This window comes from Mustela nigripes, chromosome 4, assembly GCF_022355385.1.
Source record: "Mustela nigripes isolate SB6536 chromosome 4, MUSNIG.SB6536, whole genome shotgun sequence".
NCBI lineage: Eukaryota > Metazoa > Chordata > Mammalia > Carnivora > Mustelidae > Mustela > Mustela nigripes.
Window position 1 is genome coordinate 14327911 of NC_081560.1, and position 24009 is coordinate 14351919.

Consider the following 24009-nt stretch of genomic DNA (forward strand, 5'->3'; position numbering starts at 1 on the left):
TTCCCTTAAAAAATACAAATAAGATTTAATAAAGTAAGAATACAATGAAAAAAAAATAAATAAAGATTTTCTGTTCAACAGAGGATGTCATGGACAAAGTTAAAAGAGAGATTATAGATGAAAATATCAAACACATCTCAACCTGGTAAGAGATTAATATCTGCAACAAAAAGATAAAATGCAATTGAATGATGAGCAGAGATGAACAGGCACCTCGCAGAAGACTATCCGTAGCCAATAAGAAATTTCTGAAAACTGTGGTGGATATATAGTATGGAAAACCATGCAGAGATAAGCAACACACAGGATGCCCACATAGCAACGCAAACAAATCTAAGAAAAGTGAGAAAAGGAGGAAACAGCAAGATTTATAGCCTCAGACCATTTGTATGAATTAAAGGTGTACACACACAAAATAACACTATTTTAGAAGTATACATGGATGGGAAGGGCCATGTATCAAGTGCGCACCTATGAGATACGGGGGACTGGGGACTAAGGAAGGAAGGAGAAACTGAATCTTATATAATAAAGAGAGGGAATGAGTTTTTGTACTGAGTGGTGATGACCATGTGCTATGAATTGAGGCCCCTGATTAACGCATTGCTTTGCATTTGAGGTACAATAAAGCAAAAATAAACTACACATAGCACATGCATGTTGTTTAGAGTGGGAGTGGCCATGTGGCTGCAAAGGGAGAGCCTGAAGTCAGACTGTGTGGAATCTGACCCTTTGTCCGCGCGGAGACAGTGTTGAGGACACTGAACCACTGGGTAAAGCTTTCACCTACACCACGCTCACCTCTAGACTATTAGTTACATGAACCAAAAGATGCCCTTTACTGTTTTGTTTAACAGACTCTAGTTTTTAGAGAAGATTCTCTTTGTTAAGCCAGGGGTTTGACACCTGTGATCAAAGAATTCTGATGTTTATCCACTTCTGTACTTTAAGTATTAAAAAAGGGAAAGATTTTTTTTTTTTTTAAACACTACGGCTTCACCTCTGCAGTTTTGGAAGTTAGGAGAACAAGAGGAAGCATGAGTTTAAGAAATGAATTTAAGAAAAAAGGCAGAGAGCGAGAATAACATAGCCACCATTCATTAGCTTGTATGTGCTAGGCACTATGCTAGGTGCTTTCCCTATCTAGTCTCTAACTCAGCCACGCCCCCACCATTGGCTATCATCACTGTACATATAAGGAAACAGGCTAAAATGAGCTAAGCATCTTGTCTAAATTAGGGCTTTATAGTAGGGACTTGGGAACCCATCTGTCTAATGTCAGCATGTTCTCCTTCATGCTATGCCACCTATTAGAAAAAAGAGTGGGGAAATGGCAGAGGGACAGACACAGGGACACAGAAGAGGTAATTATACAGACAGAAAAAACAAGCCACGTCAAGGCACACACCGATGGGGGAGAGCATCATTTTCGAGGTAAGGATCCTCATGACAAACCGGGGCACACTGGCATCAGAGGGACCCGTCCTTTGAAAAATCACATGATCTCACTTGCCATGTAATTCAACCCTTGGTGCACCCAGAATCAGCTTTTCTGCTTCGCTTTCCAATTTTCAAAACCCTTAAAAAAAATGGTTTATCAAGTACTTCTCAAAGCTTTACTTGGATAAGAAGCAACATCAAAGATCCGAGACACTGACTTTCACCTCTAGTACGTCAGGTCATTATTACCTACACCAGGATGAACTTCTATATGCCTCCACAGATATCACAGTCAGCCTTGTGACGGTCATCTAAATGCTGATCAGTTAAAAACAGATACAATAAATAGTGATGACACCACAAGTTGGAATACTGTGAGCTGTCAAAAAGAATGACACAGACCCCCATGTACTGATGTGGAATAACCTCCAAAATAACGGAAAAAAAAAAGTACATTTGCTAAATTTATGCTTAAGAGTCAGGTATGTATTTATATTTATTAACTGAAAAAATTGGTAGCACTGGCTCCTCTGAGAAAAGGATATAGAACCATGGCTTCGAAAGACATACTTTGTACTCACTGTATGCCTATGTACTTGGTACTTTTTTTTTTTCCTATCCCAAGTGCAAGGATAATCTTTTCCCCCCCCCCCCCCCAAATCTTTATTTTATTTTATTATTTTTTAAAGATTTTATTTATTTGAGAGAGAGAAAGTATGAGAAGAGGGAGGGTCAGAGGGAGAAGCAGACTCCCTGCCAAGCAGGGAGGCCGATACGGGACTCGATCCCGGGACTCCAGGATCATGACCTGAGCCGAAGGCAGTCGCTTAACCAACTGAGCCACCCAGGCGCCCTTTATTTTATTTTTTAAATTAAGTAGGCTCCATGTCCAATGTGGGGCTTGAACTCATGACCCTGAGATCAGTGACCCAGTGCTCTACCGAGCCAGCCAGGTGCCCCCAAAACTCTTTATCTTAAATCAAGCAGTTCATTTTGTCTTCTCTCCAAAACAGATCCAATTTTGGGATCTAATAGGATCTGAGTAGAAGAAATACAGTCTTTTCTTTTCCCTTCTCCCAGTGATGACACAAGGAAGAGCCTCTTTCCCATCTCTCTCCCTTTCTTCATCCAAGGCCACCTGTTTGTTTCTTTAAAACAAACAGAAAAAAAACCCTTTCTCATGTCATCCATGTTTGTTGAAAATACTTTCAGGTAAAAGGATGGAGAAAAAGCACTCATACCACCACTCTTTAAATTTGGGGAGTGTTAAGTTTTTCTATTTATTTTTCCTTGCCTATGTGCATTTACACATATAATGGCTCTTTCTTAATGCCTGGACATCTTTGCCATTTCTTATTTTAAAAATATTTTATTTAATATATTTTTAATTTACTTAACCAATCCTAACATGGCCTTAGACTATTTCAAACTTTTACATCATTGCACAGAATTTTTTTTTTTAAGATTTTATTTATTTTTTTGAGAGAGAGACAGTGAGAGAGAGCATGAGCAAGGAGAAAGTCAGAGGGAGAAGCAGACTCCCCGTGGAGCTGGGAGCCCGATGCGGGACTTGATCCCGGGACTCTGGGATCATGACCTGAGCCGAAGGCAGTCGTCCAACCAACTGAGCCACCCAGGGGTCCCTGCACAGAATTTTTGTACAATCCATTTCCCCCTTAGAATCAACTTATAAAAGGAAAGTAACTCTACCGCCCATTAATTTGGCCTTAGAGCTCCATCTGTAGTGGTTGTTCTGTGTCCATGTTCTAGACAACCACTTTCCCATCCTAAAGCTCAGGTCTGACACCATTTCCTGCCCACGTGGACAGTGTAAAACATAGTTCCTGCTCCATATATCTTTCTATACTCCCTTGAAAAACCCTACCTTCCAGACACTTGACCTTCATTCAACTCTAGAAGATGGGTTGCATTTCTCTACCTGATTACTTGCTGGCTCTCTAAAGGTTATTCTGAAGTCCTTAACTCTTGGAGCTAGGTTATCTTCTTAGAAACTTTTCAAACCACAGAATATAATACATAATAAAACAGAACGAGTTTGAATGGTAAGAGCTAAGCTTTCCTGGTGCGGATTCCTGGGTCACTGTGCTGGGTGCTTTACAGGGCCTTACATAATTTGTTAATTGGAGTTACATGAAAAAAAATTCCGTGGTCAAATAAGCTTGGGGAAATTATAGATTTAAAAATATCTTGCTTACAGGGGCACCTGGGTGGCTTGGTTGGTTGACCTCAGCTCAGGTCTTGATCTCAGGGTCATGAGTTCAAGCCCTGTATCGGGCTCCATACTGGGCATGGAGCCTACATTAAAAAAAAAAAAAAAAAAAAAAAAAATCTTGCTTACAATAACACCTTTAATGTGTTAATACACATTTACAAGACAGTGACAACATAGTTGAGTGTAGTCAAATAACAATAATTATCTTTAGGGTTATTACTTCCCAAGAACTGGCTTTGGCAAGTCTGTCCTTAACATGTTTTTAGTAAAAACAACTGCAGCCTATTCTCCATGCACAAGGACCAACCCTTTTAAAAGTTCATGTTAATGATAAAGCACCAAAAATACATGTAAGTATAAGGAAAAAGAAAAAAGCACTTATATAACCACTCTTTATATATTTTGGAGTATATGTCCTTTTTCGGATTTTCTACGTGTATATACATACACAAATGACAAACTGCTTCTCCACCAAGTTCCTTTCTATCTCTTTATCCTTTCCCCACCCCTTCCCCAGAGTTCTAAGGTTGACTTCTTTTTCCACCCTTTATCTTACTAGCACTTTTTTTAGAAGTCTTCTACAAGTAAGGATTTAAATGATCGCTTCCTTTTTTTGGTCTTTATTTTTTTAAAAATTCTAAAGTAATCTCTATACCCGTTGTGGGACTTGAACCCACTCCTCCAAGATTAAGAGTCACATGCTGTACCGACTGAGCCAGCCAGCCAACCAACCCCATGGAAGATCACTTCTGCAGATAATTCTCACGTCTACATTTCAAACCTTGAGCCTGGCAGTGCGCACACACACACGCACACGCACGCACATGCACGTATGCACACGCCCTATAGCCTGAAGGAAGAACCTAGTGGGCCTGTGTTCTAGGACTTCCAGCCTGGCTTCTACTAATCCCAGTGCACACCTCATACCAGACCAGTCTCTTTCCTGCTTCTTCCTGACTCTGCTCACTCTGCTCAGGACATTCCTTTTTCCTTCTTCCTAGCCAAATCCCAGTATCCCGAGACCCGGCTCAAGTGCCATCCAACTGACAAAGTCTTCTCAGCTCTCTCCAGTCCTGTTTCTCCCCTGCTCTAAACTCATATGTCAGGCAGCAATGGATCACACCTTTGTGACAAATTTTGAACTGTAATCTTTTAACTCGTCATGAGATAGCATGACGTGGGGACCCTGCCCTTTACTTCTGTTTCTGATAGCGCCCGGCACAGTACAATACAGACAACAGATCCTCAAACCCTACTGATAGAATGAGGTATTAAAACCCAAGTTAACCAAATAATACAATGGACACGAGAATAATATGTACATTCCTCTTTATTTAATACAACACATAACACATACAAAAAGAAAAAAACACTCATGTAAAAGGTCCTGTCACAGAAGGATAGACAGGAAACATCTACACTGAATCAAATAAGGCTCCTGCTTTAAAACAGGGGTTTGCTAGCTATACCTGGAATATGAGCAAGGCTGTTGCAAAAAAACAAAAAGAAAAGAAAAAAAAAAGAAAAAAAATTCCCTGCACTGAAGGGGTATATCCATAGGGCTAATTTACTAAATTCACAGATCCATATTTAGGAATGTTTAAGCCCTCTCACATATCCAAAATTCATCAGGGTTTTATGAAATGTGTGGTTATTTTTTTGGTTAAAAAAATTTACCTGTCCTTCTTTCTGCTTAGAAAACAGTGACAAGAACTCTCTAAAAACTAGAGACCACCAAACCACCCAGAGTTTGGAAAGCTTTACCATTCAAGTTCAGAGGGTGTGCAGAACAGAGAATGCAAAGGCAAGATGGCAGTGGGAAGAATTTAACTTCTCAGTCATGTCCTGGCAGCCCATATTCAATCCACCGTGGAAAAGACAAAATGGAAATACCTCGGCTCAGTGCAGGGGTCAGTAGCAGCAGTTTGTCCATATTCCTGCTCTAAGTAGAGCCGGAAATTAAACAAGCACCAGTTCGTCTCAAAAGAGCCTTATACAAACACACACACATACATACCCACACCCATTCACATGTCCTCACCACCCCCTTTTATTTAAATTTATTATTTTTTTTTTTTTACTAAAATAATACAAAAAAGGGAGACAGGTATATTTACAAAAATCCATGGCTGGTACAGTACATAATTTTTAAGACACACTAAATGCTACAATCTTTCAGGTCCTGAGATTATTACAAATATCAACTCAAAGCTGTGTTCAGGTCCAGTTTTAAAGGAGGAAAAAAAAATCCCAAAATATTAAGTCACACACTTATTTAAAATACAGTATATCCCTTCAAGTTAGCAAAAACGCACCTCCCTAGAAACAAATGCAAGACAGTAATCAGTGCCCTTTACCCAGAGGAGCTGCAATTCTTTAGGCTCCTTCCTTCGAGATCAGTTGTGGAACCTGTTGGCATCTCTGTCAAGTGTGGAGGCGGCTAAAGAGGAAGATGTGTACCTGGAGGGAAGTTCCTCTAGAGAGTGAACGTTCACTGTATTGGTTAAGTCCTGTTTTTCCTTCTGTTACCAAACAAAAGTCTTTCCCTTATCAAAATTCATACCCCACGTGTTGGAAATATGTGCTCACCCAGACTAAAAATCAGAATCCTTATTCCCAATCAGTAATAGCAAAAAGATCTGCAGTTCCACAATAATTTTACAACTGCAAATAAACGTTCTTGCTTGTAATAAAGAGAGAGAACACCCATCCCTTAGTTACCTCGGTAAACTCTGATTAGCGTATTATTTGGGGCACAAAATTCTCACCAGCCAGAGATTTCTTTTCCTTTTCCTTTTAAGCTTGACAATGTTTCGTGAGCAAAACACAAGGGCAAGCCCCAGATAACATACCTTTCTTAAGGACAATTTGAGATTTTTGATACTTTCTGTAATTTTTTAATGACAGCCAACAAAAGGACAATACAAAGTTTGAATCTTTTCTGTGGCTGGATGTAGATCAGAGGAAATTATTTGTAGGCTGGAAACCTGCCTCTGCTGGTGGAAAAGGCCCCTTGCTTATGGGAAGGTCTCAGATGGTATATGTAATTAATTATGTAGGCAGAGCCAGGATTTAAAAAGCCGGCCAAAGATGGCCAACTTTCTAACTAACTATATAAAACAGCAATAGATTTTATCAGCTGAGAATAACTTCTTTGTCTTTTAGTGCCCCTAGCCAAAATCAGGGTAATCCTTGGTAGTTTTGCAGGTATGGGAAAGAAAAACTCTTATGTGCCAGTCCAGGGCACGCTAACCTTGCAAACAGCACAAAACAGCAAAAAAATGAGGAAAGGTTATGGCCACAAGGACAGAAAATACAAGATAGGCAAGGTCTGACAAATTAAGGACAGGTTGTCACAGAAAAACATGCTGACTGGCTGGTCTTGGTTACTGCTGACTCTTAAATGTGCTTAGACGGTAGATGGAGTTGTTAACTTCAAAAACAGAAGTATTTCCAAGTTATCTTGAGTAATAGTTATCTTTTTTATATTTCAATTAGGTTTCCATTAGCGCTCTATTATAAAATATTTTAAAACTAGATTTAAGATAAAATAGAATTATATTATCATTAGCAAAATGGGAGCAAATAACATACAGAGTTTTCTGAGGAACATAAAACTGGTTCTAGGAAATTATATGGCCCGTGTGAAGCAGACCTTTGCAAAGCAGGTTTATTCCAGGGGAAGGATATGAAAATAAGCAAGGCAGAGTATTATGAGAAATAAGAGCCCTTAACAAAGGTCTGCATCTCATTTGAATGACCTTGAAAAATATCAAGAGGAAGCCATGAATTGTAGCAACCACAAGGTATAGTGGTAGAGAAAGCTAGTTTTTAATACAAGGGAGAAGAAAAAAAAAAAAAACAATTCCAGTCACCAGTGAACTTGATGCCAAATCCTGGACATAGAATCCCCTTTAATTAGACTACTGAGGTTTCTGAAAGGATCCTTGACCTGTTGGGGATACAGTTTGGAAAACTGCTAATGGTTCACCATAAATGGCAATATGTAAGAAAGATTGAGAAGTTAAAGAATAACAGTATGAAGAAATTAAATAAAGATCACAAATAGCTACTTTTAAGCCAATGATACTTTGGGAGTATCTGAGAAAAATGTTAAGTTTTCATTTCAAAGTTGTTCAAAGGCAGTCTGATGATAAGCCTCCATCAAGTCCCTGTCTGAGTCTGTGCGAGGACAGGAACATTGTCCTGGACTGTGCCTGCAGTCTTCACTTCTGAATGCAGTGGAGACCCAGGAAAGACTGCCAGAGTGAGTGAGAAAAGGACGTGAAAGTCTAGTCTTTCCTCTCGGGACTCTTAAAAACTGGGTGATGAAATGGTTAACTTAAGGGCTCAAACTAGAGGTAAGAAGAAGGAAGAAAGGAATTCAACATTAAATATTCAAAGCCATTTTTAATTAGAGTCTGACCAACTGTTCAGCTCTACAAACCTGAACACTGTGCCACAGAATCTAGAACTTTCTCAGAACTGAACATTGGGATGATTTCTTCTTAACAACCCAAAGACATTCCATGATTCTCACTACAGTTTTGCACTAGTAAAAGGATCTGTACTTAAGTTTTTCAATATAAAGTTCACATTTCAGGATAGATGAACACACAAAATATCTGTTTTACGCTTCTGTTAATTTTCTCTAGAGGAACAAACACACATAAACCCTTATGCCTTATTTCTTTGGGTAGAAGTCATTTAACAGTTGTATTTGAAGAATGGAAAAAGAGGGAAAATGTGGAAAATAAAGAGTACGTTTATCTGCATAGTTGATATTTAGAGGTTACTAACTAAGGCGTTATCTTGAAAAAAGCAATAAAAAGCCAAAAGGTGATTTTTAAGACAAAAACATCCTATCACTAGATTAAATGGGCCTTGGCCCATTGTGGGAATTAACACAGATGCTCTGTCTGCTTGGGCCTGGGGCTTTCTCTGGACTCACTTGAGCTGGGTAATTTGTTCCTCATCCTCTACATTCTCTTTCCTGACCCTGAATATGTGCTATAATTTAAATCTACACACACTCTCTAATAATTTTTGCTTAGCATTTAGCACGAACTACAAACACAGCATCCATTTTTTCCTGTTGCTGTTGTTGAAACGATAAAGGAAAATTCTAAGTATCACTACCTAACATGCCAGGATGAGAGGGGGATCAAGAAGGGGAGCTTCATTTCTTCTTTAGAGACGGGCAAAACACGCTTCCTTCTGTCCCTTCCCCTTCCCAGCCCACGTCCCAGCTAAGAAGTGAATCCTGCCTCCTCTCTCCTATTTTCCTATAACCTGAGCAGTGGATGGCTCTAACTCTTTAAGGGGTGGAAGAAGCCGGAGTTACACAAAGGTAGACCAGCTAGTATCTCCCCAGCTGTGTGTAGTGCTTGCCCCAACGGCACAAAGGTGGATAAACCTGTAGTGACAGGATTAGTGCACAGTCTCTGATGTACAAGGACGAGGAGACGCGCATTCATTCCTCGAAGGTTAAAAGCTTGGCTGTCCATCACCAGACAAGTGACATAAGGAAATTAAATTGCGAAGATGGAAAAGTGAGGCAGCTAAAACTTGCAGGATCATTTATCAATCCAAAAGCCAATCATCCAAACTTTACCTAGCTGTAGCTCCACAACCTTGGCAAAAATCACACGTGTATTAACATCATAAAAGGCTAAAAAAAAAACCCCCAAACCTACTTATAATTAAGAAACTTAGTGTTACTCCCCCGAACCCTTGTTAACCTGAAACTAACCATTTTAATCCCACCACAAATATGTTTAAATAATATGCATCTAAAGTAGAATTCCAGTGATTTTTCTTTAAAATTAAAAATCTTATGGTACTTTTATACCCATCACAGGGAAACATTTTTTAGCCTCTGTGGAAAGATGGTAATACTTTTTTAATTACATAGGACATTTTAGAAAAACTCAAAGTATTTTTGAAATAGTAAAGTCTCTGATATCCCTGGGAGGTAGGTGAATATTATACCCAATTTTCTAATGGGTAATCTGAGGCACGAAGGTTAAATGATATTCCCCCTGTTAAATACAGTAATTACAGAGTAACGCGTCTGAGCTGAGGCTGCCTGATAGTGCTTCTGCTATCCAGTGACTCTACCAGGAGCCACTGCTTTCTGTTAACCACCAGTCTCCTCTTCCCAATTAAAATGTCTTTAAAAGGGGGCACTTACTAGATATATTTGTACTGGTCTCTGAGGATTGGTTCAGCTTAGTCTCCCTTTGTGTGTCCTATCTGTTTTCAACAAGAAACAGATGAATCTTAGATACTGAAGATTACACTATTCCACTCCAGGGAGAACTCTAAATAGCTATAAAATCAGATTAAGCCAAATGTAATTATCTGGCAAATGAAAAGAAAACCGAAGACCTCTCAAGAATGCTATAGTTATGTGAATGTTTACGTGAGTATCTGAAGTCTGTTTATTAACCTTTTCACAGATATGCAGCTGTATGAATTCTTCGAAAATCATTTTCCAGAAGCAAATACGATGCACATTGAATGTGGACAAAGCTGGTTGTTTTCAACAGGTGTCAAACCCACAGTATCCAACTTCCTTCAAAATGTACTCAGATAGAACACCGAGCTCCTAACTCTGGCTCCCCCATGTCTTTACACTTGCCTGCCACAGTGCACCTCTATCAACCTGACCCTCAAAAGACTCTTATTATTCCAATGCTTTCTCCAGGATTACTCATGCCAAGTCTGAAGGGCAGAGAGCAGATGGTTACATCCAGGAATAGTCAATGAGTCCACTAAATTTACTTAAATTGAAATAAATGACTTATTCTATTTATGTATTTTTGTTAATGTCTACAAACAGATATTCAAAGGGGGAAGATAGCATCTTGTGTAAAGACAATTTCCCAATCTACCCATTTTAATTGACTAAAAGCAATGGAATAAACAAGCCAGAAGTTTTGCAAACATCGAAAGGGCTGTGTTTGGAAAGGATGCAATGGTACAGCAGCTACTAGTTATATATATATATATATATATTACATATGTATACATATATATACACATATATATGTATTATGTATCTTACACATATATCCTTATACATATAAAGAAAAGGAAGAATATTACAGCATGACATGACGTTGGCAAGTTTGAGATTCTTCCTCCTGAATCCCCTGACTTATAAGCCTGTACTTAGGATATCTGAGAACACTTTTAAGAGGGGGAAAAAGAAAGAAAAAAAAGGCACTTAACAAAGACAAAGGCCTGAATTGAGCATGTTTTAGAGGAGTAATATAAGCATTTGACCAGAGCTAAGAAATGATTTACAGAGAGTTAAACTTTTCCCCTTCAATTTTATGAAATAAAACTGTATAACATGTTTGTAATTGGTCATTTACCCACTACTGCATTTCTGTTTCATTATTACAAAAGCAAAAAAACAAAACAAAACAATCATACATGCACAATAGAAAGTACAAGAGCCCCTTTTGAGAACATACGGTCAGCAGAAACTACAGTGCTGAAGCACAAGGGAAAGGTCTCAAGTTCGGCCTGATTATAGATTTTTCTCACTCTGCTATTTCTAATTTAAAACAAAGAGAAACAAAACAGCAACAAACAAGAAAAGAAGCCAACACAAATTCAAAACCTACATGATAATAAAAAGAATTCCGGGACCAGTGTGCTTTTATGGTACACTCCTAAAATAAAGTATCCTAACTCTATGTATGGGTCAAGTTATATGACAAAACCTCCTAGAGATAAAGAACTGTAAATCAGATTATAATCGACCAATACAGGCAAAGTTCATTATACAAGTGTAGCAGCAAATATGATAGACAACTGGAGTTCTAGGAGACTGTCCCAAGGGACAGAGAGTTCTCACAATCAATGGCAGTTGGAATAACAGTAGAGTTTCCATCTCAGAAACTGTCGTGAACCAAGTAGAGGAGGGAAGGGGTGTGGTAAGGGCAACCGGGGAAGAAAGACTAGAGGGGCCTGCCCTTGCCAACCCTGGGTAGTAAACAATTTAGATCTGCTTTGGGAAGGGAAAAAAAAAAAAAAAAAAAAATCCTGGGTTAAAAATCTTTTCCAGTAAGTTGTTTTCAACAGGTGTCAAACCCACAGTATCCAAACAAGTATGTGCCCGGTTCTTCCTCCTACCTTGGTGATGCAAGAAACCCTACTCAACTTCTGTGATATTAAAAAAAAAACGTAATTTGGGCTAACAACATCCATCAAAGGGGTGGCAGGCATAAAAGAATGTATGAACACGAGCCTCTGATTTCCTCAGAATATCAGGATTCTGCGACTTCAGATTAACTTCACTTCTTTTTCCCAAACGTTTTTCTTCAGGCTGATCTTAAACCCCTGATTTCTTTTACCCTCTGATCTCAGAAGCATATGAGAAAGAATTATCATTGAGTTATAGTGGAATTATTGCTTGCATTGATTCTGGAGGCTCTGAATGAGCTTGACACTTTGCTCCCAAACAGTCTCCAACCGAGGCTCAGCATGGCTGTCTCTGAAGACAACTCCGCTGACCGTTATTGCTTGTGAATACTGAGGATTAACTTGTATGTACAGTAACAGCTTATACATCAGTGAAGGCAATTTAAATACAAGACAGTTGAAAACGAACAGCTTAATTTTCCTGAATCAAGAGTCCCGCCGAGTGGGACATAATCAAGTGTGCTGATTATTTTTGCATTGGGATGTTGCTAATGCTCTTCAGAAATACACGTTGCTCTATATCCTTTCTGACTACTCACCATTTAAAAAATAACATAATTTGACTTTTAAGTGCAAAAATACAGTATGGGTCACAAGTCTCTGGGCTAAAAAATAACCAATTTATATGTCTGTATTTATTAAGAAAAACTGTAAAGACAGGTGCCGGTAAAGTATGGACACCATTTTCAATGTTATGATCTAGAAAAGAAATAGTTCTGTATTTACAGGTAGGAGCTCTCTGATCATACTTATCTATTTAGAAATAAAAGGATGCTTGTTTCATCTGTACAACACAAAAGGGTAGACTTGATTGAAATGGACGTAAGTTAGTGAAAATGTGGTATGGGGCTGAGGGCAGGAGCTGGCAGCAGTCCTCACGGAATCAAGACCGAAGAGAACAGAATATCACCTCCCTGTATATGGACTTCTCAGAGCCAAGGGCCTTCAGATATTTTTACTGGTTAGTTACAAAATAATACTTGGGGGAAGAATTGATAATCCTGTTCTTCTCTAACGGAGACAAAAGAATCATCAGGGATCTTCACATGGCATGATTCAGAACTGATGGATTTCAGAAACTGAAATTATTCCCTGACCTAAACTAGTGATGCATTTTTATACAGAAATAAATTTATTTATACACACAGATGAACACGTGCACAACTATCAGCAGGAAGAGAGATTAATATGCACTCTGACTCTTGGTTCGGGAAGTGAGACCAAGGTCAGCTTCCCAAAGGCAAACTCCCTATACAGACAGTATTAGCAAAGACTTTTTTTTTCCCCCACATTAGGTAAGAGCAACAGGTATACTACACTGGAATAACTCAAGAATTGGGTAAGCTTCCCTAATTAAATAAACCAAACAATCTTTAATCAAACATATTCAATTCAAGTCAAACCTCTAGGCAACATCGCAATATCCTTTGGAAGCATCCTCTGGGGTGGACACAACATTCTTATTTGTTCTACTGGTAAACTAAATTCTTAGAGGCAAGTAATTATAGCAATGATTTCTCTGAAACAGTCCTCTGCCTTACTGTAACATTTTGGAAATAGTTTTCAGTTACTTATTAACTTTTTACTATGAAGCAAGCCAATGTGACTCTGAAGTCAAAATACAGGTAACACAGATCTGAACAGATCTGTGGTAACTCATTCAGTCCTGTAGGTTATTTGGGACTTTTGTTTAAAAAGGAAAAAAAGGCCACATTAATGCACTTATTTAAATAAATCTGAAGGTATAGGGTGACTTGTAATGAAAACATGAAAATCTTGCTACTACCAATCTGATGCCGTTTTTTAGGTGAGTTTGTTATAAATGGATCAAGCTTACACCAATCTTGGGTACGGTTTAAAGACATTCAGAAGTCTAAATAGGGAGAAAAAAAGAGTGAGAGAGAGAGATTGATAGAGACAAGACCAATGATGATGAAAAAAAAATCAAATGTATCCAAAAAGAACCATAAATTTCTCCCTTAACATCCTTTGTTGAATATGTATTTGCATAAGGAAGCGATGATAACTAAGCAGTCTTACTACTGTCTGCAGGTTTACTAATGTATCAATATTCTCAGTAAATATTAATAAAGCTTTAAGATCCCAAATGCTCCAAATCCATTTCACTACACTGGATACAGGGAGTAAAAATACATTGTGATTGTTATAAAAAATAATCCCTTGTACACATGATCTAATGTAATTCCTCCCTTTAAAATACTATCTTAAAAATTCCAAAAATATAATATATGCCATTTGAATGACCAATGAAGAGGCATGTGCAGTACACACTTACACCTGTCTATATCACCTGAAGTACCACTAGCTAAAAGACCAGGAGAAGTTGTGAACTGCGGGGAAGCTGGGGAAATCTACAGTTCAGAGCGGTAGGCCTGCAAGGGCTAAGAGCACCAAAGTCGCAGCCCTACGTCAAAGATCCCCATTTCTGAAGAGAAAAATGTGAACAAAGTCACATTTTAACATCAAGAATGGAAATAAGAATTAACCAGTCAATACCAGATGCACAAATCACCTGAAGAAGACTTAAGTACCTGCTTCTGAATGGAAGACGAAATTGACCCTTTTACAAAAAGGGGGCATCTAAGTTTCGTCTGTTAAGAGCAACAGGCTCAATTTCTTGACTTTTAAAAATCTTGATGATTTAATAATATATATCACTGTGCTAGAATAACTTTCCTGAAGCCTCTTTAGTCCACTGATTTACACGGGGAGTTGCTACACACTGGAGAAGATTCAAGTTTGTTCAGGATTGTGTGAGGGTATGATATTTACTCAGCTACTGTCTGTATCAGACACAGGGTCATTAAAATTTGTGTGGCCATTTGCTGCATAGTCCACTCAAATAGACATGATTGTTACTCCTGACAAACTGGCCTAATTCCAGATATATTGCCTTTTATTATGCAATTATATCTACAAGTGTTCAGATCCAACCCCCAGGATGGATGGAGTATACCCAAATCCTCAGATTCCTTCTTCCTCCCCCCGCCGGGGAAAAAATCAAATTTGTACTTCTGTGGGTTTGACAACTGAGTCTCTTTCAAGTCAGTTAATATGATAACTTTGTCTTTCTTTAGAGGAGACCAAAGGTCACTAACTTTGCACGAATGCATTTCTTCCTCCTGCACCTGGCTTTACTCAAGTAACGTTCTCTTTCCTTTTTTCCTCCTCACCACAGTGCTTGGGACGAGAGAATGTAAACATCGACAGAACAGCAGCCCTATGACCACAAGAGGACTTTCCCATCAGGTAGATTCCATCAGCCAGCTGAATGTCTCATCTCCATTGCTTGCTGGGAAGTCACTGAGATTTCCGTGGTAATTTAGTGTCCCCTTTACTTTGGCCTCCATCTGAGAAAAGAGGTGTTTAATTGGCATGGGTTGGCATGTTATAAAAAAAAAAAAAGATAAAACAAAGAGAACAATTAACTTTTAATCTGCATGTGAAGGACATTGCTAAAAAGATAACCTTTAATATCTTAAATGGTACAGCATTAGGTTGAGAAACGTAACATAAAGGAGATAAATTAACTCAACAAAAATGATCCTCTTATCTCAAGTGACTGTGGTTTAGTTGGTTTTCAGCTGAAATACTATTTTCAACAAGTATTTATAATTGACCTCGGAGCCAACTTCGACAAATGCTGTGAGGATTATAAAGGAATATAAAAGACATAATCCTCATGTTTAAGGAACCTACCACATCTTTCAATCCCTTTAGAAGACAAGGCCAATTCCATTTTCCTGTGAGTGAAATTAAATTTCTTGCCATGACACAGCATTTGATAATGAATTCCCAATTATTTACATAAATGAATGCAACACACTGCAAAAATCCAGCTGAGCTTTTGTTTTGGTCCTAACTGGGCTAGAGTTGTAAGTGATAAGGAAAGTCTGCTCCTGTGAACAATGGTTTCTAGGTTTACATACGGCTTTTTAACTTTTGTTGGGAAGATGTTGGTTACTCTTTTTAAACTGGGCGAGAGTAGGACGCAGTAAGCTTGAGAGCTAACAGAATGTTTAAAAAAAAAAAAAAAAGTCCTGCCTTAGCAAGGACAATGAAGCCTCCCTCTTCTAGGCTTGAGAGAAAAAGTCGGGGGAAGGCATGAATGGTTGAAACACACAGGTGAGAAAGAATAAATTACCGTACTGTAAGATCTGTCCTAAGGCTGGAGGAGACCATGAAAGTCACATTGCTAGGTTCATTCATGTGATATCTAAATTACTCCCGTAAAACAAAACAAAAAACTGCCTCTATTGAAGAAAAGCTAGATCAATGAGACAGGATAATTGTTTCAAAAGCTGTATAAATGGAACACTATTAAAATAATTTTGGTGACATCTAAGGAATTGGCTTTTCCATTTATAATGAGATATTATGTGCCTGTGTTTGTAGAGACAATAATTTTGACCTGACATATAAAATTAAATTCCTAAAATGGCAAGGAAGGACTATGCTCAAAGAGGTATTGGTAAATTAGCAAAATAAAATATTCATATTAAATGAACTGTGAGATTCTTTAGACCAAGGTTTGGCCCAAGGCCCAGATGAGGCCCACCACTGCTTTCTAGTTTTACTGGAACCCAGCCACACTTATGTTGATGTTTTTGTCTGCGGCTGTTTTTGCACTACAATGGCACAGTCAAGCAGTTGTGATAGAAACTACGTGACCTGCAAAGCTTAAAATATTTACTATTTAGGCCTTTTTACAAGAAGTTTATATGCTATATAAAAAGACTATATAAAAGTTATAGTCATTCTTTCAAGGGCTGAGTCTGGGGCAGCTTACCACTTAGGTCTTTTACAGGATTAATTATAACCCGCTGCCTTGAGATTGCCACACAGCAGCCACTTCTGCATGTGGTCAACCATAAACTTGTTCAAAGATCATTTTAAATGCAGTGTCCAAAAAGAATAGTGAGGTCCCAGTCAACCCCCAAAGCTGAACAGTTATTTCTGTTCAAAAGATCCTGAAAATAGTCTTCAAGAATAGTATCAACAGTCCACCAAGGTCAACTGCTGGTGAAAGCAAGAACCTTGAGGCCAATATGTGATGTCCAGCGTCTAATCCCTAATCTCAGATTTACACGGATCTAGCTGGCCGGCAAGTATCTAATGCATACAATTTGGATCATATAGACTGAATCACTGCTAAAAGACAGAAAAGTTGAATGGTTAAGAATACAGCCCATCGGGGGCGCCTGGGTGGCTCAGTGGTGTAAGCTGCTGCCTTCGGCTCAGGTCATGATCTCAGGTCCTGGGATCGAGTCCCGCATCGGGCTCTCTGCTCAGCAGAGAGCCTGCTTCCCTCTCTCTCTCTCTCTGCCTGCCTCTCCATCTACTCGTGATTTCTCTCTGTCAAATAAATAAATAAAATCTTTAAAAAAAAAAAAAAAAAAAAAAAGAATACAGCCCATCGGGACGCCTGGGTGGCTCAGTTGGTTAAGCTGCTGCCTTCGGCTCAGGTCATGATCCCAGCGTCCTGGGATGGAGTCCCACATCGGGCCCTTGCTCGGCAGGGAGCCTGCTTCTCCCTCTGCCTCTGCCTGCCATTCTGTCTGCCTGTGCTTACTCGCTCTCCCTCTCTCTCTCTGGCAAATAAATAAATAAAATCTTAAAAAAAAAAAAAAAGAATACAGACGGTCAAGTCAGACTGTCCAGATTTGCATTTCAGCTCACTTCCTAGGATTATCCTGATCTATAAAACTGGGGGCTGTCATTAGCTCACTCACAGGCCTGTTAGAAGGATTAAATTAGCTAATACATTAAGTAGTCACAGGACCACTTGGCACTTAGTAAACCTTCGATACATATGAATTATTATAATCAGTGGACATGACTTTTGTACACTGTTTAAGGAATCCTCTTCTTTGTCCTCATTTCCATATAGCAAACACATGTCTTCAAAAGGTTTTTTTTTCCCACATGTAACGAAAGGTCTCATACCTATTTCCTTTTTCTTATAAGGAGTTTGTTGTTAATAAGGATTTAGTCATATGAAAATCTGTTTTTTCCAACCTTTGTCATCTCATTCAGTTTTCAGAAAAGGTATGTAATCCGATTTATAAATCTATATAAATATTAAAAGATGAAAAAATAGGTGGCTTTCTTACCATTGAATGTTTGCTGTAAATGTGTAGGCAGAGGTGAGTGGGAAAGTGTTGCTGCATGCTGAGCTCCTGGCTGTAAACCCTTTAGTAAATCTGAGAGAAAAACAGACCTGTCAGTAATCTTCAACCTAAGATTTGAGCCCTCTTAGATCAAAAATAAAGATATTTATCTAATGTACGATATAGCCCCTGACTTCAGAGTCTTTCTTAAACTAGAGCACACTGAAAAATTTATATGTATAAAAATATGTGTATGCAAATAACCCAGCAACTACGACTCCCTTTTATTAGTAGTTTCATTAAGATAGAAATGTGGTATAGATGGTTCGTTTAAGAACTGTTAATAAAATCTGATTCCAGTAATTTGACTTACATATAAATGAAATAAATTGCATTTCTTAAAAAAAAAAAAAATTCTGTCATCTTCACTAACTCCACATGGACTATTCTCAATGGGAATAGTCATGAGGTTTCCTGCTCTGTCACACTAGGAAGCCCAGTAACTCCAAGAGCCCCACTTACTCTGAGTTAGGCTATGGTGGAAAGCGGCTGAGGTAGATCCCGAGGTGGTTGTCACTCCAGCTGTGTCCGTTCCAAAGCCAAGTAGCTCCAAGGGAAACTGGAAGGGCATGGTCACTGGAACAAGGCCACCCAGCATCCCAAAAGGAGTCACATTTTGATTTGTTACAGACAAAGGTGATGTCATGAGAGTCAGAGGTGAGGCATTAGCCAATAATGACGCTCCTGCTGTGGACTGCAGAAACCAGGGGTCAAAATACATAAGAAATCAAATCTTTAACCTGAATTGATTTATTTTATCTAATATCCTTATGGGCGCAAGACTGTGTCCTATATCTAACAGAAACGTTAGGAGACAGAAAATGAAGACTGAGGTGAAAAATACATTTCTAAGAGCTACCCATATTGGTTTAGAAATTCATTCTCTACTCGGCTCTTCATTGCCAGTTTAAACTCCTTATTTTAAAGCCAGTATTACCACTCGTTCATTCATACCTCACCTCAGACTTCCACTTTTCCACTTTTGCTCCTAAGCCCTCCATCTGAACTATGGGTCATTAATTCCATAACAATTTCAATTTGGTCTTTGAAAATGCTTGGTAATTTCACTGTTTGTTTTACCATCTTTCCTGATACAACTCATGGGGTTAGTGTTCTAGATGAGGACCCTCTCAGAGCCTGTAACACAATACCCACTGCTTTCATCATAACACCTTAAAGAAATGAGGCCATCCAGATGTTCTTCCTATTCCTTTATTAGCTCTAACTGCCTCTCCTCCAAAACTAACCATCTGACCTATGCCATGAATCCTCCTATGCCGAACTTTCTGGTACAAATATCGAGTATTATACCTTTCTCCAAGTTGCCTCTGTCTTGTCATACACAGAGACCTCATTTTTTTTTTTTTAAACAACCACAGTTACTCCTGGCTGTTCCTCACCCCCTAGAAACAACCTTATTTGTATTCCTTTTGTTAATCAAATTTACTAAATGATACCCTCCATTCCCCACATTACCTAGTTTCTCCTTAACCCCTGAAAGCTGGTTTCCATGTTATTACTTTTCTGAACATAAAGACTCCTTACAGTAAAAGGTGTTTTAACACTCCTCTATCTGGGCTTTGATGCCATGTGTAAGAAAAGTACATTTAAATCAGAAATACGCTAACATTAACTAACTTTCCCTAAGAAATTACTTATGTACACTTCCTTAAGCTAATTTAATTCTTTGAACAATTTTCTATTCAGCAATAATCTTTTCCCATTTTGACTTTCTTTTCTACATGTACTTATCAACTAACGTTACAATAAAATTGTCTCAGTATCAGATATTATCTATGATTGTTTGTGCAACTGTGACTTTTCTTTTGTAGTCTCATTTTACCAATTCTAAGTTTCCCTGGCCGAAATTTTTACAGTTCTAAATTCCGTCAAGAATACTGAATTCTTCGAATTTTAGTCAGTAATCGATGTTAACTATCATCAGGTTTATTTTGTGTGCTCACTCCTCTTCAGTAAACATTACTAGTAAAGGGCTTATCATTTTATTTCTTAGTTAATATATGAGAAAAAATTTAAGTGATCCTCCCGTACCTATATGCCACAGCATATATATTTCTTATACTGAACAGTCCATGCCACTGCTAAACAAAAAATGAAGAACACCTTCCGGAAGGCTTTAAATCTGGTTTCACTACTCTTTCTCTAATAGCCTTCCCTTCCTTTATTTCCTTTGTTAGCTCTCAAATTTATATCCTCATCTCGGTTTCAATTCTGTAAATCTAAAAGCTCAGGGAGGAATGGCACTTGGCTATGGAACACTCATCAACAACTGAACTCAGCAGCTCCTGTAATCATGTGACCCCCACCTTATAGCTCAACAGCTATCATTAATAGTCTCGTTCTTTCTGGGCATCAGGGCTTAAAACCTTAGTTTTTAGACATCATAAAAAAATGGACAAGATGAACTTACTGTCAACATACCCATTCTTTTTCTTTTTTTTTTTTTAACCACCACTTCCTCCAACACTTAAGTACAAATTTTCATTACTTTATGCTTAGACTTGGACACTATTCTATTTTCTAGTCTTTCCCTTAGTGAGCCAACTATGATATACAAAATGGATTCACTGGAAAGAATTACTAAATTAGAAATAAGGACACTTTGAAGCAACTTAGATAGAAGGGATCCTGCATCAATTTAAGAATTAAAACTTTTTTTAAATCATAATTCTCTTGTAATCTCAGGATAAGATGAAGCACACACTCCAAAACCATGTGCCCCAAGTGGAGGCCCCTACAGAGGAACATTAAGTACTGCTAAGAAGGAGAACTCAAGCTTTTCTGGAGAAGGCTAAGTGAAGTATTAAAATAGCTGGAAAATGTAAATTAGGGCAACTTTCCAAATTAAGTGAGTAATCAAAAATGATGTCATGCCATAACTGTGTAACAGTTTGTATTTTCAAAAAACTCCCATGTCCACTTTTGTTTATAAATCCAAAATGAAACATCAGACTATCTAAATATTACATAGCATTCATAAATTTCTCTCTCCCTATAAGATGGAGACCTTTCAAAAGTCGGTCGGGTATCCTACTGTTGATATCATCCAGAAGCCTAGAGGAGAAGCTGCCAACCAAAAACAGGCAAACAGTTCAGGATAATGCTCCATAATCAAACATACTTCCATGACCTACATATTTCATTTCCAAGGGAAAAAAATGAAGGAAAACCATGCTCTTCCTGTGGTGGGTGTTCTACATATCTATGCATGGATGTATATGTGTGTATATATATATATATATATATATGCAGGTACATATATATATATAGAGAGAGAGAGAGAGAATTTTAAAAAACCACCTCCCCATTCTCTACAAAAACCAGGGAGATATTTTGAAATATAAATCTATGAAGACCCTCCAATGGCTTCCCACTGCACACAGATTAAAACCCCAAGTTTTTATTGTGGCCTGCAAGGTCCTCCATCACATGGTTCTGATTGATCTCAGACCCCATCACCTATCCATCTCTCCCTAGTCCAGCCATGCATACCTACATGTCAGGCTCTTTCCTATCTCCATGTTTTCACACCTACCACCTCTCTAGCCTGGACTGTTTGTTCCCTCCTATCTCCAAATGACTGTTTATTCAATTCTCAGCTCAAATGTTATCACCTGAAAGAGGCTGTCCCCAAATCCCTTACCTATGTTAGCAGCAATCACACTCTACCATATTATTGTTTTAATTTTTCATAACACTTAACATTTTTAAAGAAAATTTGTTTTTATCTTTCTACCTAGAATATATGCTCCCTGACAGAAGAGACCTTGAGTATGGGGTTTACCCTAGCTCCCCAGCACCTAGAAGAGTGCCTGGCACATAGTAAATACCTCAGAAACATTTGCTTAAGGAGTGAATTATTTTGGGAATTATAAAGTGGCAAAGACAGGATTCACAGAACATCAGTTAAGCTGAAGGGCAAGAAAGAAGAGGAAAGCCTTGAGCAGGAAGTTATTAAATACAAAGCAGGGAAAGGTAATAATCTGAACCCGGAAAGATTTTAACTTGTTAAACCTGTCCTTTTCATTCCGCAAATGAACAACAGATAGCTGAAGATGTCTTTTAGACAGGTGCTGAATGTTTTACCGGCACAGACAGGGAATCTTCTTTTAGTGTTAGAGTTCTAGAGAGACACGATCTAGAGACCAAAAGGTTTCAATGAGAGGCTATGTTAAAAAAACAAAAACAACAACAACAAAAAACAAACCACAGGTTCTCCCAAAGTTATAAAAAACCTTATTCAATTACTGATCTTTTCTTCAGTCAAACCAGTAAGACAGAACAAAAAGGATCAGATCTGAAGGCAGGATCAATAAGGCCTTCAAATCATAGTCATTTTGTAAAGGATGAAAACCAGAAGGAAGGAGCTAACTTTTTGGAAATACAAATTTTGCCATATAGGTTCCCTGCTGAAATGAATTGGTATGCTAAGCATCTAGGTTCTCCTGGGGTAGATGATCAAATACAAGAAGGACTGGCAGGAAAGGGAAGGGTGAGGGGTGGCAGCAGAGGGGGGGAACAGAACTCAGAGACTCTGGAGATGACAAAGGATAAAGATTTAACGTTCAATTCAAAGTGAAGGGGGGAAAAAGGCATTTTTCTTGAGGAAAAAAGCCAAAAACTTAAAATAAGAAAGCAAATGAAACCACAGTTTATGGTTTAACTCAACAGAGATAATACTTTACATAGTCATGGATTTAACCGAAAGTTGTAATTTTATTCTTTTAGGAGAATGGCAAAGGTATAAACACAGCTAAAAGCTTTATCATGACAAGAGATAATAGTAAAATGAATAATTGTCTTCCATTCATTCTTACTATTTAAAAACACAGAAAAAGCTATGAGAATTAGAAGTAACTGATATACCTGGCGGTATAGCTCAGGGGTAGAGCATTTGACTGTAGAAGTAACTGATGCTGGGAAGGAGGACCCATGTGGCAGGAATGTTATAATTCTGAATTTCTGTTATAATTCTCTCCTTTACTCAAACTGAGGATTAACGTTAAACATGGTCAACATTTTAATAAAGGTGATACAAAAAGGAATGTGAACTAACTTCCAGACGTTAGTTATAACTTAAATTTTACATACAATCCCTAATCAGTATTTTTTTTTTATTTCATTTTTGATGAAAGTAAAATTACACAGATAAAACATCAGTGAGTACTAGATTCCAACTAGTAAAGTAACAGTTAACTGAATTTTGTTTTATATTAGAGTTCTGGAGGGGCGCCTGGGTGGCTCAGTGGGTTAAAGCCTCTGCCTTCAGCTCGGGTCATGATCTCAGGGTCCTGGGATCGAGTCCCGCATCAGGCTCTCTGCTCGGCAGGGAGCCTGCTTCTTCCCTCTCTCTCTGCCTGCCTCTCTGCCTACTTGTGATCTCTCTCTATCAAATAAATAAATAAAATATTAAAAACAAAATATTAGAGTTCTGGAATAAATGAATTCATTACTAAGCCTACCGTAATGGCAGAGTAATGATCTGGGTTTCATATATTTATGAATACTAATGCTTTGTTTGTACTCAATAGCAGAAAACATCTATAAACACCAAGGTAAAAATTCTTTCATTAGATGTTCCTATTCCACATCAACAGGAAGCAGTAAAAAGAACACTTTCTAAGACAACGGAATTCCACAAATCAACAAAAGTCATGTTTTCAAAAAACACTTTGGAACGTAAGAACACATCATAACATGTTATGTATTTTTTTTAAAAGCTTGTTATGAAACAGCATATTATGTGAAACCCATTTTCTTGACAAGAATCCAAAAAAGTACCAGGAATGGGGGACTTTTCTTTTTTGTGTATTTGCCTACCGTGAATATGTATTACTTTTTGGGATGGGGGACAGGGAAGAAGAATCTTTAAGAATCAAACTGGTCACATGAAGGACAAATCTGACA

General features: G+C 38.1%; 2 protein-coding genes across 4 annotated transcripts in view; one reads left to right on the forward strand and one right to left on the reverse strand.

Annotated features, from left to right (window-relative positions):
- The window catches only part of LOC132015243 (NADH dehydrogenase [ubiquinone] 1 beta subcomplex subunit 3-like), a 2407-nt gene extending 652 nt beyond the window's left edge, over nucleotides 1–1755 (forward strand). The window contains exon 2 of the mRNA XM_059395842.1: nucleotides 1603–1755. Within this exon, the coding sequence (XP_059251825.1) occupies nucleotides 1603–1755 (153 nt within the window). The remainder of the gene's footprint in view (nucleotides 1–1602) is intronic.
- The window catches only part of UBN2 (ubinuclein 2), a 99406-nt gene that overhangs the window by 8315 nt on the left and 67082 nt on the right, over nucleotides 1–24009 (reverse strand). For 2 of the 3 annotated variants that reach the window (XM_059396311.1, XM_059396310.1), the window contains exons 15-17: nucleotides 18544–18775; nucleotides 18025–18114; nucleotides 14786–15261 (exon numbers count right to left, since the gene is read on the reverse strand). The exons of the other annotated variant lie outside the window; for it this stretch is intronic. In XM_059396311.1, the coding sequence (XP_059252294.1) occupies nucleotides 15212–15261; nucleotides 18025–18114; nucleotides 18544–18775 (372 nt within the window). In that variant the 3' untranslated portion in view covers nucleotides 14786–15211. Of the gene's footprint in view, nucleotides 1–14785; nucleotides 15262–18024; nucleotides 18115–18543; nucleotides 18776–24009 lie in introns of those variants that run through there. 3 annotated transcript variants of the gene reach the window in all.